At 39.7% G+C, this 15,121-nt stretch overlaps 2 protein-coding genes across 2 annotated transcripts; one reads left to right on the top strand and one right to left on the bottom strand.

Moving 5' to 3' along the window:
* The first annotated feature begins 1,875 nt into the window (after positions 1-1,875).
* LOC146488792 (uncharacterized) lies at positions 1,876-9,427 on the top strand. The gene is made up of 6 exons (XM_085112339.1): positions 1,876-2,383; positions 3,060-3,331; positions 4,247-4,519; positions 5,617-5,772; positions 7,297-7,545; positions 8,620-9,427. Exons 1-6 carry the CDS (start codon positions 1,963-1,965, stop codon positions 8,887-8,889), a joined length of 1,641 nt encoding a protein of 546 aa, XP_084968465.1. The 5' UTR covers positions 1,876-1,962; the 3' UTR covers positions 8,890-9,427.
* Positions 9,428-10,359: 932 nt separating this feature from the next.
* LOC146488791 (uncharacterized) lies at positions 10,360-14,014 on the bottom strand. The gene is made up of 2 exons (XM_085113638.1): positions 13,473-14,014; positions 10,360-11,587 (listed from the first exon to the last, which is right to left on the bottom strand). The coding sequence occupies exons 1-2, from the start codon at positions 13,882-13,884 to the stop codon at positions 10,788-10,790; spliced, it is 1,212 nt and encodes a 403-aa protein (XP_084969764.1). The 5' UTR covers positions 13,885-14,014; the 3' UTR covers positions 10,360-10,787.
* Between the last annotated feature and the right edge of the window lie 1,107 nt (positions 14,015-15,121).

Here is a 15,121-nt window from a genome sequence, read left to right as displayed (position 1 = left end):
GTTAACTGATCGCAGAATCGTCTCGATGATAGCCCACTGGACTAAGGAATAGAGAAAGGACACAAGTGGCCGCTTGATTTGACCAAAGATCTCTAGCATCTTACAAGACAACACCCACGGTAAGTATATGTTAAAATGCCCTTACTTTTATTGAACGACCGTTAGTGCTTACTTGCTAATCAACTTTACTCTGATGTCAACCGAAGTTAGCTTCTCTTCTCACTGCTGTATCACAAGAGTGAATTTTCTTTTACATGCATTTTTTATATTTTTTCCTTTGTCACCATCCGAGCGAAACTTGGAACGATTTGATTTGTGACCACCCTCGCTCTTTAGTTTACCTGTAAGTTACTGAGATAAATAAATAAATCACTTTTTTTTAAGTGTCAATGGTTTTATATAGCACAGAGCACTAATTGGGGACACTTTCCAAATCGAATTGGAATTTAGAAATGTTGGTTTTTGAGGAAAGGGGAAAACCGGAGTACCCGGCCGAAAAACCTCTCAGAGCAATAACGAGAACCAACAACAAACTTACCCCACATATGACGCCGACTCCGGGAATCGAACCCGGGCCACATTGGTGGGAGACGAGTGCTCTCACCCTGCTCCCGGGTCACCCACAGGTCACCAAAGCGTATGTGACAACATGCAAGCGTGATATAAGAGTTTGTATGGTGTTAAAATTAAATCGAAATTTAGACAACAATTTTCCCACAAAAAAATATTATTAAGTCTGAAAAAAGCTTACCCGCGGTGTGTTTTGTTGTGTTTTCAAGGCTACTCAGTGCTTCCAAACGCCGTTTTGAGCGGTTTATCTCACAGCGGCTGGTCCACGTGCATCAGAATCAGTTCTGTACCAGCCAGCCGTGACAGCAAGAAACTTCTCTTGAGAATATGAATTGACTTTTGTATTATTAATTTTTTTTATATGATTTGACTTCGCAATTTTCCAACTCGTAACTTACCAGTTGGCTTTTATTGAATAAAAGCTGACTGAAAGAAACCGAAAATTTGTCTTTGTATTCACGTTCTCCAAAAAAAACCTTGAATTTGGTCAAGTTGTTGTTTTGGCGAGAACGGCAACATTTTTACGCACGTGTTAGGTCATTGTTTTGCTCAATAAACCTTTTGTATTTCGAGGTTCTCATTACCGGCACGGCACGGCACGGCTGGCTGGTACAGAACTGCACTTAGCCGGGAGTGGGTGTGTGTGGTTTGTTGCGTGCCAAAGGTTTCCCGTGGATTTCTCCTGTTGGGCACATTTTAGTACTCGTGCCTAGGTTTGACAGTGAGTTGTAACAACATTCCATGGACACGGCTTGGTCGGCGGCAAAAATGGCACCCGGTTTGAAATGAACTTTGTTTTCAACGAAGGCCTGTGTCTCGACAAATGAACTTCCGAAAATCAGCTGCCCAGCCGCATCATCCTTCTTGCCATATGGTGAGGCAGGTAAGCGAGTGCTTAAGTTTCAAGCAAATTTTAGCGAGGTTTTCGAAGTGCTCTCCTTAAATGACGGGCCAAATTTCATTCAAATTCGACTTATAGTTTCCAACCTTCCATTAACAGAATACAGTGATCCACGTGGACCAGCCGCTGAGAGATAAACCGCTCAAAACGGCGTTTGGAAGCACTGAGTAGCCTTGAAAACACAGCACTGACACATCGGGTAAGCTTTTTCAGACTTTATTATATTTTTTGTGGGTTTTGTTGTCCAAATTTCGATTTAATTTTAACGCCATACAAACTCTTATATCACGCTTGCATGGTGACCTGTGTCACGACGTTGTTCTCGTGTTTTGCGTGGGGGCTGGGTACGAAATAGAGGAACCGCTGACCGGTTGATAGCGCGGGCAATCAGACCTTGGGCAAAAACAAGTTGAAAAATTGGATTAAAACAACAGCGTCTTCCTGATTTCCTTGGGCTGTTTTTTAACTTTTTGAACGTATTGCCTTCCGTAATGAATTGCCTTCTATTCCTCTATTTCTCTCTTCTACTTGTGTTTCCATCAGGTCAAACAAAGCCAAATCTGAAACAAACATTTCAAGACGGCAACAAACGCGTGTCCATCTACGACGAACTTTTCCCGGCAAAGGTCATTCGCTCGTTTTTCTCGCTTGTGACTGCTGGAAAAGTCACTGGTAAGATTTCTTCATGGTTTTACACCTACAGTGATTATTATCAGGACTTTGGAACGCTTAATACCTCGAGTAATTCTCCATGGATAGCTCCTATAGATCCAGAGTTTTTTACGAGCACAGCTTTGTGGAATATCAGCAGTCGAGTTATTGAAAGGTTGTCCGGGGGTAAGGTTTATTTTCCTTATGATGTGTCTTTCTCCATGCATCGCAGGCTGGATTTTATAACTGCTACTAGTAAAGGTAAGAAACAAATTAAAGCAAGACTTATTTAATATTTTAAATGCTTTCTTAAAAGGTAACCTTGTATTTTGTCTACGGCTTAACGAAGATTACTTGAATTGGCATTAGCTTTTACATTTTTTACTGTAAAATCCTGTCCTTAATGTTGAACTATATAAGCTTATACACCTGTGTAAATTACCTGTATTCCATGGAAAAGTCTAAAATACTTAGTTATCTTCAGATTCTTTTCTGTTGAAGTCCGAAAAGAAGCGAGGTGTGATTTGAATAAGCTATCTGAAACGCTTTGTTTACAAATTTGCATTAAAAATTAACTGCTTTGTACAACCTGTAATCTAAGGTGTGAGGTGTGGTGTTTGTTCCTTGAGTCACTGAAGCATGAACGCAGCTGTTCGATGAAAGAATATTTTTAAAACACAGTGGTTGTTGTGCTTATATTGTAAGAAAATTCACTTTGCTTCAACAGACATGAAATTTTAAAGATGAGTTGCCTGGTACAAATTCCTGCCCTCGGGGTCAAAAAGCCGTTGTAAATTTTCAGATTTGATTCATTTTGAGTGGGTCAATATCACTTTGCCACTGAAATTAATGTGAGCACTATCATCAGGAATGAATGTGTCAGCCATCCTAATTACATCTTTCAACCACAAACCACATATCAATTTTTATCTTTTAGGCGACAGTTCAGATAAAGATGATCTCGTGGTCAGAATATCCCTGAATAAGGATTTCAAGAAGAATGATTATGGAGAGGCAATTTTTTACAAAGACAGTGGAGAAATTCTTGCTGCTGTGTACCCTAAGATGGGTCGGATGGTAGTGTGGAATGCATCTGTCCCGTTCATCTTTAAGCCCCCTGCCATGTCATATGTACAGGCTCAGTATGACATTGTCGTCAGACTTTCAACATCAAAGGAGAAGGCTGAACAGAAAATCAGGGAAACAAAGGTGCTGGTTTTTGTTTGTAAAATATTTTTCACCAACTAGATCTGTATAATGTAATAAATGTGATGGTACATTTCCAGCCTGGTGAATGAATGAGAATGATGTATTATTCTAGAAAGTGACACAGGCATACTAAGCATATGCTTCTGATCTGTATAATAGTCAAAAAATCAAGTTTAAATACAAGAAAGCCATAAAAGGGTTCAGTAAGTGGCATCATTTATTCCCGTTGTACTCCTTGTAGATTCTTAAACCTTTTCTCCTGGCATGATTAGCTTTACTGAGGGAATTTGGAAGTTAGTATGATATTATTTTGTTGACCCTCTGTTACACTATACTAGTTCCCACCAAATTGACCTGATTAATCAGTACATGCTTCCAAGACTGCTGCCTAAGAGGAACCCGGTATCCTGGGGCACCCAAGAAAATGCTCTGCTGACCTAAATGTTTTGCAGCAGCACCTAACACTTCACATATTGGGCTGACCTAACTTCTCGGCTTTTAGCCTTGTGGGCTGACCTTAAAATTTTTCGTGGGCAACAGCTTCAATTTATGCATTGTAAAGGTGGCTGACTGGTTTCTGGCACTTTCAGGCACTTAGCCACTTGACCATCATTAGTTGACACAACAATAATGGTATCAAAGAAATACCTAATCATAATGGTCAAGAAGTTATGGTATTTTTTCAACATAATAGGTTACCATAGCAACAGTATAACCTGTTAAAAGCACCCCACCTACCAGACCTTTAATTTTAAAAACTTCAAGGTGGTAGTGCTGTGAATTTAGGGTATATTTTAAAAAGTGTTCGTAAATTATCAAAGTCCAAAAACTTTCATGTAACAAAGTAAACCATTTCAGTCACAAATTCATATTGTTTAGGCATTGATTATCATTTTCTGTCTTTAATTCCTCCAGAAATTAATTGAAAACTCTGAAAAGCAGGACACTTTGGGGTTTGCTATGTCAGACGAAGGTGACATTCCTTCTGTGGATCTCAGCAAATTTGAGAAGAGAAGATTTCATGACAGCCAGGGACGAGAGATTGCTGTGTTTGATGGGTTGGTGGACAGGGCAGATCTCGATGCCTTGAGACTCTTCTTGTTGCAGTATAACAGCGTTTTTTCGTACCAAGCGTTTGATGGTAAAGATGAGGAGCATGATAACGTGTCTTGGATTGCCATGTTGAAGGTAGGTTTTTTTGTGAATATTCTTACGTATTTCGATCTCTGAGTCTTTTACTACTGGAAATGGTGAGATCCCTCTTTTTCACTTAAATACTTGGGGGTCACACACTTCTTAGAATGGCTCACAGGATTATTTTCAATGGCTTAAAAAAAACAGTTTGAGATCAAAATTAGCAATAAGAAAATTCCACCTTTTCTTGTAGCTTATTGTCGTCAGAATGTTTCTCAAAATCTTCAGTTAAGTTAAGAAAACAAACAGCAGTGGAACAATGAACAAATAAGAGCTGCATGCTATCTTAAAAACATGCTTGTCTAATATGATACTCCCAAATTAAATTGACTTTCAAAAATGTAAGGTGACAAAAAGTCGTATCTGAACATGCTGCTGACAGTTCCGTAATAAAAAAAGGGGGTCACTGAGCTTGCATTTTATGTTTTTAAGAGCTGTGTGGTGTCTATGATACAGTGTACTTCTAAATTAAATCAACTTGCCATGTAGTGCTGTAATTACTGGCAGTAACTTAGTCTAAACATGTTTGGAGTTACAGCCCATAGCTACTAGAATTATTACTGTTAGAATAATTATTCTAAAATGTCAAACTTATTCAGGCTAAAATTTGCTTGGACATCAAATCTAGTATTTATCATGATTTTTTTCAAGGTCATTGAAAAGGCAGGGAATTCTGTATTAAGTCAGGGAAATGTTAAATTCTATATCAAAGACAGTGAAAAGTTGGGGAATTTTATTTTATGGTAGCCATTTGGTTTGGGAAAGGATTTGCTTATTGGCAAAGGTAATGTTTCAAAAGATGAACTTCAAAGGAATTTATTTCTTCAGCTTCATCACCGGCTTTATTGGGAAAGAATAATTGTTTTCTGTGGTTAGTGGAAACTGGTTTTTGGTCAGGGGAAAGTTGGGGAATTTTTATTATTTTGATAAGTGGCAACCCTGAACAAAGTAGAAACAGTTTTTAGTATTTTTATCAGTATTCCTTGCAGCTTAAAATTTCTTAGCAGAAATTCCTTGCTTGATAAAAATTTGGCAGTGGCTACGCTTAGTTTTTATCATTTGAGTTTCAAGACTTGTTTATGTTGTGTTAGGTGAAGGACTTTGTCAAAAGTCGACTGTGGAAGCTTGTAAAGCAGTTGGCAACATATCTCAGTGGTATGGATGAGTGGTATCCATATGACGTATCCATGAACATCATTAGAAATTCACACTATCCCAGGATTCATGAAGACTGTGAGCCCAGTGAGGTAACTCAATTCTCTGATCAGCACAAAAGGTTATCAAAACACAAGTGTTCTCTGTTTTCTTTGGTGCCTACACAGTGGGGAGGCACCCACCATTTGTTAAAGAAAATAAGGTCTGGAGATCAGCAGGTATTTTTTGCCCTTGGGGATTTGGGTAATCTATAAAAATGACCAGGGTAATCATCGTACCTTTTAGGGGTTGAAATTCATAATTAGGTACCCCTTAGGGTACGAAAATCTAAAATTACTTCCGTCAGAGGTATGGTGGTGCCTTTTGGGGTATTGAGCTAAAAAAATATGTCAAGAAGTAAATGTCAGTCAACTGATTTGGTACCTCTTAGGGGTAAAAAATTGTTCAGACCACACCCACATTTTCTGGTACCTTTTAGGGGTTCTTTTCCAAATTTTCGATGATCACGTCCCTTCACTGTTATGTGGGATCCCCCCCCCCCCCCCGGGATTTTTTTGCAGGTTGAAAAATATGTAGTGGATATAAGACGTTATGTTATTTAATAAGTGATTCCAGAAAATGTCCATACCATACCATCATCCATGGGTTGCATCTTGGAATTCCAAAGGGGAGGTAGTTCTTTGGACTGGAATTCTGGAGGCTTGGGGAGGTGTATAGGCTAGGGATTCTGGAGGTATTAGGGGCTCTTTCAGTTCCGGATTTCCAGAGGGGGGAGAACTTGTTTCACTGCAGTCTATAAACTTGGCATATAAACGGTCCGTGGGAGGGGCTTATATTCTGCCTTACTCCAGTAAATCATTGTACACTTATTTGCCTGGTATTTTATAAGATAGTGGAGACCTTTAGATTTTAGTACAATTACGAGTATGGCTGCAAGTTTTTCCAATAGACAAAGAGTGCATGCGCATGAATCAGTGACATTTTGGTGGGAAAACGAAATAGCCATCGTCATTTTAATGTGAGTTTTTGTAAGAACGGCGTGTTGGTGAAAACAAGTCCTCCAAACGCAAGTGATCTCGTCCTTTTGGAATCATGAAATAGCTTATAACTATCATTATTCAATTCAGCTTCGTTAAGGTGGTCGTTCACATAGAGTAAAATTAAGCTTTATGGGATATATCTCTCCTTAGTACTTCGCTAAAAAACTTGAAGTTAATCTCGTAGTTGTAGTCGTACTTGGCTAGTATCTTAAAGTCTCAAGTAATAATCTTGTCGTTCCACACTCTGTTGCATTACGGTATACATTCATAATTTTCTATTTTGTAATTGTACAGTGTCCAGTGGAAGTGTGTATATTAAGACAACAACAAAAAGTGGTGGTGGGCTTATAGCTGGGAAGGGGATAGGCTTTTAACCAGAATTTTTAATAGCACATGGACCTGCATGCTGAGGGAAGAGGGACTGGGAGTGGGGTGGCTTATAGTAAACGCTATTTCACGGTATCATACAATTTTTTCTTTAATTTCCATTCGCTGGTCCCTGAGGGACAAAACCCTCCAAGTTCAACTTCTTTCTAGTTACATATATATCAAATTGCAATACTGTATACCTTGCAGCACGAATACACGTTCTTGATGTACCTCACGCCAGACTGGGAGGCAAATAATTATGGTGAAACAGCGTTTTTTGAGGAAATCTTCCCCGAAGATGGCCGTCCCCCCGCTGCGGGCAAACAGCAGTATGAATGGGTAGCTTCTGTACGCCCTCGGTACGGCAGAATTGTCATATTTAGAGGGATCATCCCACATTCCGCCAGGCCACCTAGCCCGGGGTTTAGTGGAGCCCGTTATACATTTGCTTGCAAGGTATGTATCACCTAGTAAAATTTTCAGTTAGAAATAATTGTGAGTGTCTAGAAACCTACAATAGCCTAGCTTCCCCCCCCCCCCCCCCCGCCCCCCGCTCCTTTTTTCAATTCTCAACTGTTCTATAATAGATAGATTTAGAATCGCGTTTAGGGCAAACGACGAACGTGAGATTCGCGTTAATGTTGCCTTAAAAAAATGGGTACATAGATGATAATAGTGCAAAATAATTCCTTTGATGCTAATGCAAAACTACTCAATTTTAGTAAGAAACTGAAAACAGCGGGCGGGGGAGTTGGGGAGGGGAATGTTGGCAGAATATGGTAACGTGGTGATTTCTGTCGTTTTTCCATAAACGTTAATCGAAATCTTTCTAATGACAGAATTAGTAGGAAGCAAGGTTCCCTTTACCTCGCTAGCAGAGGTTTCTCTCAGCTCTGTTGTTTCTGTGAAAGAGAACAGAACCAAGAAAGAGAACCCTCGGCTAGCAGGGCAGGTTCCCTTAGGCCTGGAAGACGGCATCCTAGCGGAAACTTGTAAGCAGCAAATATTCGCCGGATTGTACATGCTGGTGGTAACCTTGTTGTGAGAGGTCCGGAAATAAGCTTATGTTCAAATTTCAATCAAGAATGATGAAGTGAGAAGAACACGGGCGCGTGTGCACAAAAACACGTGAAGGTGGGAGACAATTTGCGCTCGAGCACGTGTTCACATTTGACTGTCCCTGTGTGAAAGAAGAGTAATCTCGTACCCAGGTGTTTTCTCTCCCGAAGAGCGAGAAGATCTGGGTACGAGGTTAATAGGAGGAACAGCTCGGTCTCGCAGTAAGTGCAAAGACCCATTCATTCATTCATTCATTCATTCATTCATTCATTCATTCATTCATTCATTCATTCATTCATTCATTCATTCATTCATTCATTCATTCATTCATTCATTCATTCATTCATTCATTCATTCATTCATTCACTCACTCACTCACTCATTCATCTAGTCAATCAGTCAGTCAGTCAGTTAGTCAGTCGTTCGTTCGTTCGTTCGTTCGCTCATTCATTCATTCTCGTTCATTCACAGGTTTCGCGCAATTACCGGCTAGCAATCTCCAAGGCTTTGCGAGAAGTACTGGAATATCTGGACAACGGGGATGCTGAAGACTCGGAAGGTTATGAGCTGTTGAATGAGTTGATGAGTGACGAGGAGGACAGGCCAATCCGAACAATTGAGTATATTGAAGAACAACTGGAAAAACACCGGCAAAAGAGGAAGGACATGTTTGAAAACATGAAGAGGACGGCTGTCGAGGAGCTAACTACCTTAAAAGGTCATGTTAAGGATGAACTTTAATCATTTATGCTCCACAATAGAACTGTCCACTGTAAAGTGATAGATAATAGTCAAGAGCGGTTTTCAATTGGGTATCGTAGAACCAAAACCAAAGTAATTACCTTGGTCAATATGACTGGATGAAAACAGCGCAATGAACCAATCAGAGTTCGAAGCAAATACTTGTAACCGGCGCCAAGCGCGGGAAAACGCGTGCGAGCGAGGCACGATTGGTTTTGGTTTGGCTTCTCATTGGTTGAGAAAGTGGCGCGATGTTTGCTGGCCAATTGTGAAGCAAAACCAAAACAGACACGAAATTGCTTTCAATTAACGAATCGACGGCAGTTTTCTATGGTCTATACTCTTTTAGTATAAATCTACTTGTGTTCTATCACGAATGCCGTTCTCTGATTGGCTACGATATTCGCTATCTATTCTGTGATAGATAGTGAGTAGCGGTTTTCAACAAAATGGCGGCGTCTTCTTCGCGTTTTCGAAGTGTCTGCGATGAGGAAATAGATAATTTACTTGTTTAGTTTTGAACGACAAGTAGATTTATACTAAATTACTATACTATTATTCGCTCTCGATTTCTATGCGTGATACAAATCTCGAGCTCATAATCTAATTGTTAAATAGACCATAAAATGACGTCATTAAATGTTCAAAACTCAAGTGGAACCACGAGCCGCAGGCGATTGGTTTCACTGCCAAGTTTTGAACATTTTTTGGCGACATTTTATGGTCTATAACGGTATAGACCATTGAAAACTGCCGTCGATTTGTTTTTTACAATAACATGGAAAAAGTGCGAGCGGAATTGGCTTTATTTTCCGTTGAAAAAGCGCGCACGTTACATCTGACGACATTTTTATTTTCTGTACTCTTATAGACAAGAGCCTGTACGAGCCAATCAGCGCGCGGGAATTTTGACAGTAATTACATAACTTCAATTGAAAATCGCTCTGTAAAATAATTTATTGTTCATCTTCCACGATAGAATAGACAGCTGTTGATTTATTGTGTCTTGATACACAATGTGTCATGCTCGTTGAAATTGTAATGCAGAAAGGCAGTAAGGTAGTTTCAAGTGAAACATGATCAGATGTATATTTGGTTAAAAAATTGCTGAATAACTTAGCAAATCTTTCCTACCGGGGGTTGTATGTTCAAAGCCCTATAAAGCTAATCCTGGATTAACGTGAACTTTGATTCGAGTTTAATTTACTAATCAATGAATACTCTTCAAAAATATTTCAGTTTGTTCTTCAGTTTTGACGTAGACGTTTCGGTACCACTAGCTTAAAATTTGCTTTAAAAACATTTTTAATGAGCGAGTTGAAAACCTCGGCTAATTTTTAGTCAAGGATTAGAGTTTATCGCCTTTCGAACAACCGGGCACAGAGAATATCTTTCCTCGGCCTGGCTCGGCATCATCTTTCAAGATAAATTCGAAGAGTGCAAAACAATTTCTACACCTACAACTTCGGGGAACTATCTTTTTTAGTTTTATTCACATTTTATGAAGGCATGGAAATCACAATTAAGAAAAATAAACAACCTTGAAACTTATGTACAATAATTATTGTTTCTGTTGCTTTGAATTAACAGCAACCTTGACTTGACCGAATCAGTTGGTGGGATCTACGATCCCAAAAATACATACATATAATAAATGTTTGAATTAAATTATTTAAGACAGGAGATTCCTCATTTTTCTCTTGCTTGTGAAGAATGTCAAATAAGTTTTGCATTAAGCATTTTATCACGACTATAGTACATCCTAGTGAATTTGTTGATTTTTAGCGATACTTGTGAGTTTTAAAACCAATATTTTCATTCACTTATTTAAACAAAATTTATACAGGGAGTATCGCAGTTTTTGGTTAACAGTAGTGAAATAGCAGTTGTTCTCTCTCCTATACAGAAGTCTTTTCTTCCTTTGCGTGACTATCGTCAACATTTTCTAAACTCCTGAGAAAGTTATTGACCTTTTCTTGGAGAGTACATTCCATGCCATCTACATGAAGCCCTAACGGGCTCACACTGCCTTCAAAAAGAGGCTCTTGTTCTGTAACACGTGATACATCTAGTTTAGGAAGATCAGTTGTCCTGGCTACAGCACTGCGTGACGTATTTCCGCTGCTATCACGTGATAGTTGAAGAAGTTTAATTTCCTCCTGGTGGACTCTGGGAAGGTGCTGCATTTGTGAAGGGCATGAAATTTTTCTGGTCATTCTTGGAGATGGTGAGCGCCGCGCTGGCTGAGACTGCGATATTTTTCTCCTGATAAACAGAGGACTGGTCGCGTGATTCGTAGATTCAGCCGAAAGTTTTCTCAGTGATGGAGAAAAGGGCTCGTTGAGAGAGCTCGATCCATCGGGATGCGTTGTAGCGAGGTTGATCATTTCAGCGGATCTTGAACTGCGGTTGATTGAGGTCTTCGGGCTGAGCTGCAGGGAGCTTTGACTTGACGTTTTTCTCAAACGATGACTGGTAATTAGTTCCCTAGTTAGAGGTGTCTCGGTGACGGAAATCTTACGACGGGGTACCGACAGAGTGCTCGTTGAAGACGAAGAGTGATCGGATGAGTTCGATAACTGCGTCGTGATAGGTCGTTTCAGGGCCGATGATACTTTTCTTGTCCGAGTGCCTTTTGTTTGGCTGCTGGTCGTTCCCACCAAACCTTTTTGTGTCTTCTGACTGAGGTTGTCAGCATCTACAAAGGAAAAAAGCACTAATAAGGCGAAGAAGTGCGCCTGGATATTTTGGACCCCGCATTTTGGTATACCACCCACACCAAATTTACAGCTGTATGTAGGATTGTTTTGTTGAACTGTAAGCATTTCTTTCTGCTCTGCGCGTCATTCGGTTTCCGTCGTTGACAACAAACCGTGTTTGAACAAGCGCCACGTCACTGTTTTTTTTTTTTTTTTAATTTTCCATTGTCTTCCTCTGCCCTTGTTCAATACTTTAACTTGTTGTTAAATAATAATAAATTCATGTCGTGTTTACATGAACTCATACTGTTCTTGACTGTTGAACAGATGATCTTTACAATTAAACGAGCTTATTTTCTTGTCATATCCAGCCCACTCACTTGTTCGCTTTACTAAAGCTATGTGTTCCGCCCAACCAAACGTGAACGATGTTGAATCGTGGTTCAATGAACCATCACAAAAGGAAGGGTTTCATGTTTTTAGTCCACGTATAATGGTATTTACCACAAAAACAAAACACTTTCAAAGGTACGGACACTGATACAGACAGGAACTTTTCAGGATAAAAGTTAAAACTGCAATATCCGATAATCTAGTCGATTATGCGGTTTGGTCATTGAGACGGAAAGGACATGTCTGTTTCGTTGCAACATAAGAAAATTCACCAAATTCGTTATTTTCAAACTGAATTCCTAGCTTGTGAAAGTTTCTTCATGTGTGAATGAATGCACGGGTGTCATTTTCCGGAGACGCAAGTACGGTTCGATTTTCCAGGCTTGCGCCATCGCTTCCGTTTGATTATGTGGACGTCTCTTGTGCGTAATCTTGTCCTCGTATGCCTTGCGGCGTCAGTGAAGAGAAGCTGACCTTGCTTCTTTTTAGTTGCCCAGAACGTCCAGCCTAGCGTGCTTGCCCTCGTTCAAATTACAGTTTGGGTTACAGCAAGTTTGGCCGGAGTCATAATTTCAGAGGTTTTTAAATTACTGTTTGTTATTAATCTGTAGAGAATGGTCTTTAATAGTCTCAGCTAATAGACTATTTGCTTTGGAATTCAAATCACGCTGATTTGTTTAATTCTTTTTAAGTACTATCTCGAAGCCTTCTCTCCGCTCAATGCAGAGACAATGAAAGTAAAATTAAACTTGTAATTTTGATCTTCGGATGCTGTAAGAAAAAAAGATGGTTCATTTGCTTCCATCGCAAAAAAATACCTCGCACGCATTGGTAAGCCGCAAAGTACTTAGATGTTGTTTTGCAAATGCATCGAGCAATTCAACAAGTTTAATTTGTTCTTTACGAAGATGTTTAAATTGAGAAAGTTGAGAAGGGATCGCATACTCTCTACAGCAGGTGTTTTTGACCGAAGTATCATTCTTGTCAGATTTGCAAATTTAACTGTATCTGGTTGGCAGCGGTACATGACGTTCTCTCCTGTTTATATTTCATCCGGTCAACAAACTACTTATTGCATGGAAAGTAAATAGAGTAATCACACCGCGTATTACAAGTACATGATTGCAAAGTTAATGCAGATCCAAAAACTCTGGCTCTGCCACATACTGACTGTCGGAGACGCTCTTCCCGGATTTTGACCTTAAAGAAAGTTTAAGTAAGCTGAACATTCCCCGTGGACTAACGTAGAAAAACACGGTGCGCTGCCGAGAAAATACGACTGGCGCGTTTATTTATTTTTTCCACACGCGCGCGTCATTAAAACCCGACGGACTGGAATAACCTCATGTTTAGCCGAGTCGCGATCAATGCAAACGGTGTTTCGCTTTTTCCAGATCAATCTATTGCGTTCAAACGCTGAGTATAAAGAAACGATCAAAAAATGATGCGAGAATTCATCAACCTTCTACATATCAGCAACGTCTAACTCACCTTCGAGAGAAATGTGCTCCAATTCAGAATCCTCGGCCGCTGAGCTTTGTATTCCTTCATCATTTCTACTTTGCGAGAAATTTTCGCCTTTCAGATTAAATGTTGCTGTGGGTATTGCTGTCGTTGGTCGTTTTGTCTCGCTGTCTTCTTTGTCTGTAATGTGGGATTCCTTTTGGAGCTGTGGCGAGCGAACTGTGACCTGTTCTCTCAAGGTATGGTGCAGACCTTTGACTTCATTTTGCAGTCGACTTAGTGTTTTCTGGTGTGCTTTTTCTATCGAGTTTAAGGAAGTTTGCAGTAACTTATCTTCGCGATCATTGAGCCATCGAACGTTGTTCCCTCCATGTTTAAGATTTAGCTCGCGAAGAGCTAATTTAACTTGACCAGCCGTAGCGATTTTCATGTTTTCCATTCTTGAGAAATCAATTTTCGCCCAAAACTGATTGTCTTGTTGTCACGTCCAGTTTACAAGAACCTCGCAGCAGTTAACACGCCCTTATACGCTGATAACAGCATATTCGCTCATGATGTTTAAATACACATCCGACCGTTATCACTCATGTAGATAAAAATCTTCAGCAAGTGATTAATTTGACATATTCGCATATTCAGCTGTCAAACAATTGAACTAAAGAGCCTAAATGCTATCCTTTTTTCCTCTGGGATTAATTACTAACACAAGCCGTTTTCTTCCGAACAATTGACCTACTTGATTCTTTTGTGTTTTAATCAGTTTTTAATGCAAATATTTGCGTCACAATCTCAACGTGACCAAGCGAATTCTTCTCCGTGTTGCGTAAAGATCCTTAAGAATATAAAAGACCTTGGGGGACTAATAAATATATAAACCGCAAAATACATATTTTAATAAAAGAATGGCGAGACGAACTCTGACTCAGTCTGAGGGTCGGGCCCTCAAATTATGGACAGCGAAGATAAAAACCTCGGAGCGCGAAGCAAAAACCTGATGCTTAGCTCAATTATTTTCCCTTTTTCACAATCTGACCAACGGCGTAAGGATCTAACTCAGCCTTTTTGTGCCCTCAGGACATTTTTTCACGGCCAATAAAATGCCTATCAGTAAGTGTGGAGAACCTTGCGTGAAAACAATGCAGTTTTACGTTCTTCCTGATAAGCGTACATCATGATTTGCTAAATAATAAACTAGAAGTGACGATGCATTTTTGAACGTTTTATTCGATCACGTCGACTTTGTACGCCCGCTGTGTCCTACTGTGCTTAAACAAATAAGTAGTTGTTTCGATCTGTAATTATTCACTGCAGTAAAACAAATTATATTTCTGAGGAGAGCATGGTTTTCCGGTACTAGCAGTTGCGTTGACGACCCTGTTCTTTAGTAAGGGATTTTGCAACCTTCCAAAGCAACTTGAAAACAAAAATAGTTTCAACAGAGTTAAAAATGGAATGGACGACACAACAACAACACTGATATCGGTTCTTGCTGTCACTTCAACGTAAATGGCAAATGCTTCATCTTAAATCATTTCTTAGACAGACGCGATCATGCGTTTCTTTCCGTTGCTAGCAAACTGCTACCCGCGGGCCAGTACATTGGGACTAACCGTGACGATTTAAAATATATAAAGCTGAAGATAAAGTTGTCTTCTAGGGCATCATTGCCCTCTCAC

Source organism: Pavona decussata, unplaced genomic scaffold (genome assembly GCF_977016875.1).
Source record: "Pavona decussata unplaced genomic scaffold, jaPavDecu1.1 SCAFFOLD_8, whole genome shotgun sequence".
In the NCBI taxonomy this organism is placed as follows: Eukaryota; Metazoa; Cnidaria; class Anthozoa; order Scleractinia; family Agariciidae; genus Pavona; species Pavona decussata.
Note: the sequence above shows the minus strand (reverse complement) of the source record. Positions and strands in the feature narration are given on the sequence as shown.

What these genes read in the sequence shown, in the direction of transcription:
- LOC146488792 (XM_085112339.1), top strand. Translation starts at nt 1,963, where the DNA reads ATGAATTGCCTTCTATTCCTCTATTTCTCTCTTCTACTTGTGTTTCCA. An exon ending in TATAACTGCTACTAGTAAAG is followed by an intron (nt 2,384 to 3,059) that starts GTAAGAAACAAA and finishes TTTATCTTTTAG; the next exon opens with GCGACAGTTCAGATAAAGAT. An exon ending in AAGACTGTGAGCCCAGTGAG is followed by an intron (nt 5,773 to 7,296) that starts GTAACTCAATTC and finishes TATACCTTGCAG; the next exon opens with CACGAATACACGTTCTTGAT.
- LOC146488791 (XM_085113638.1), bottom strand. Translation starts at nt 13,884, where the DNA reads ATGGAAAACATGAAAATCGCTACGGCTGGTCAAGTTAAATTAGCTCTT. An exon ending in GGAGCACATTTCTCTCGAAG is followed by an intron (nt 11,588 to 13,472) that starts GTGAGTTAGACG and finishes TTTCCTTTGTAG; the next exon opens with ATGCTGACAACCTCAGTCAG.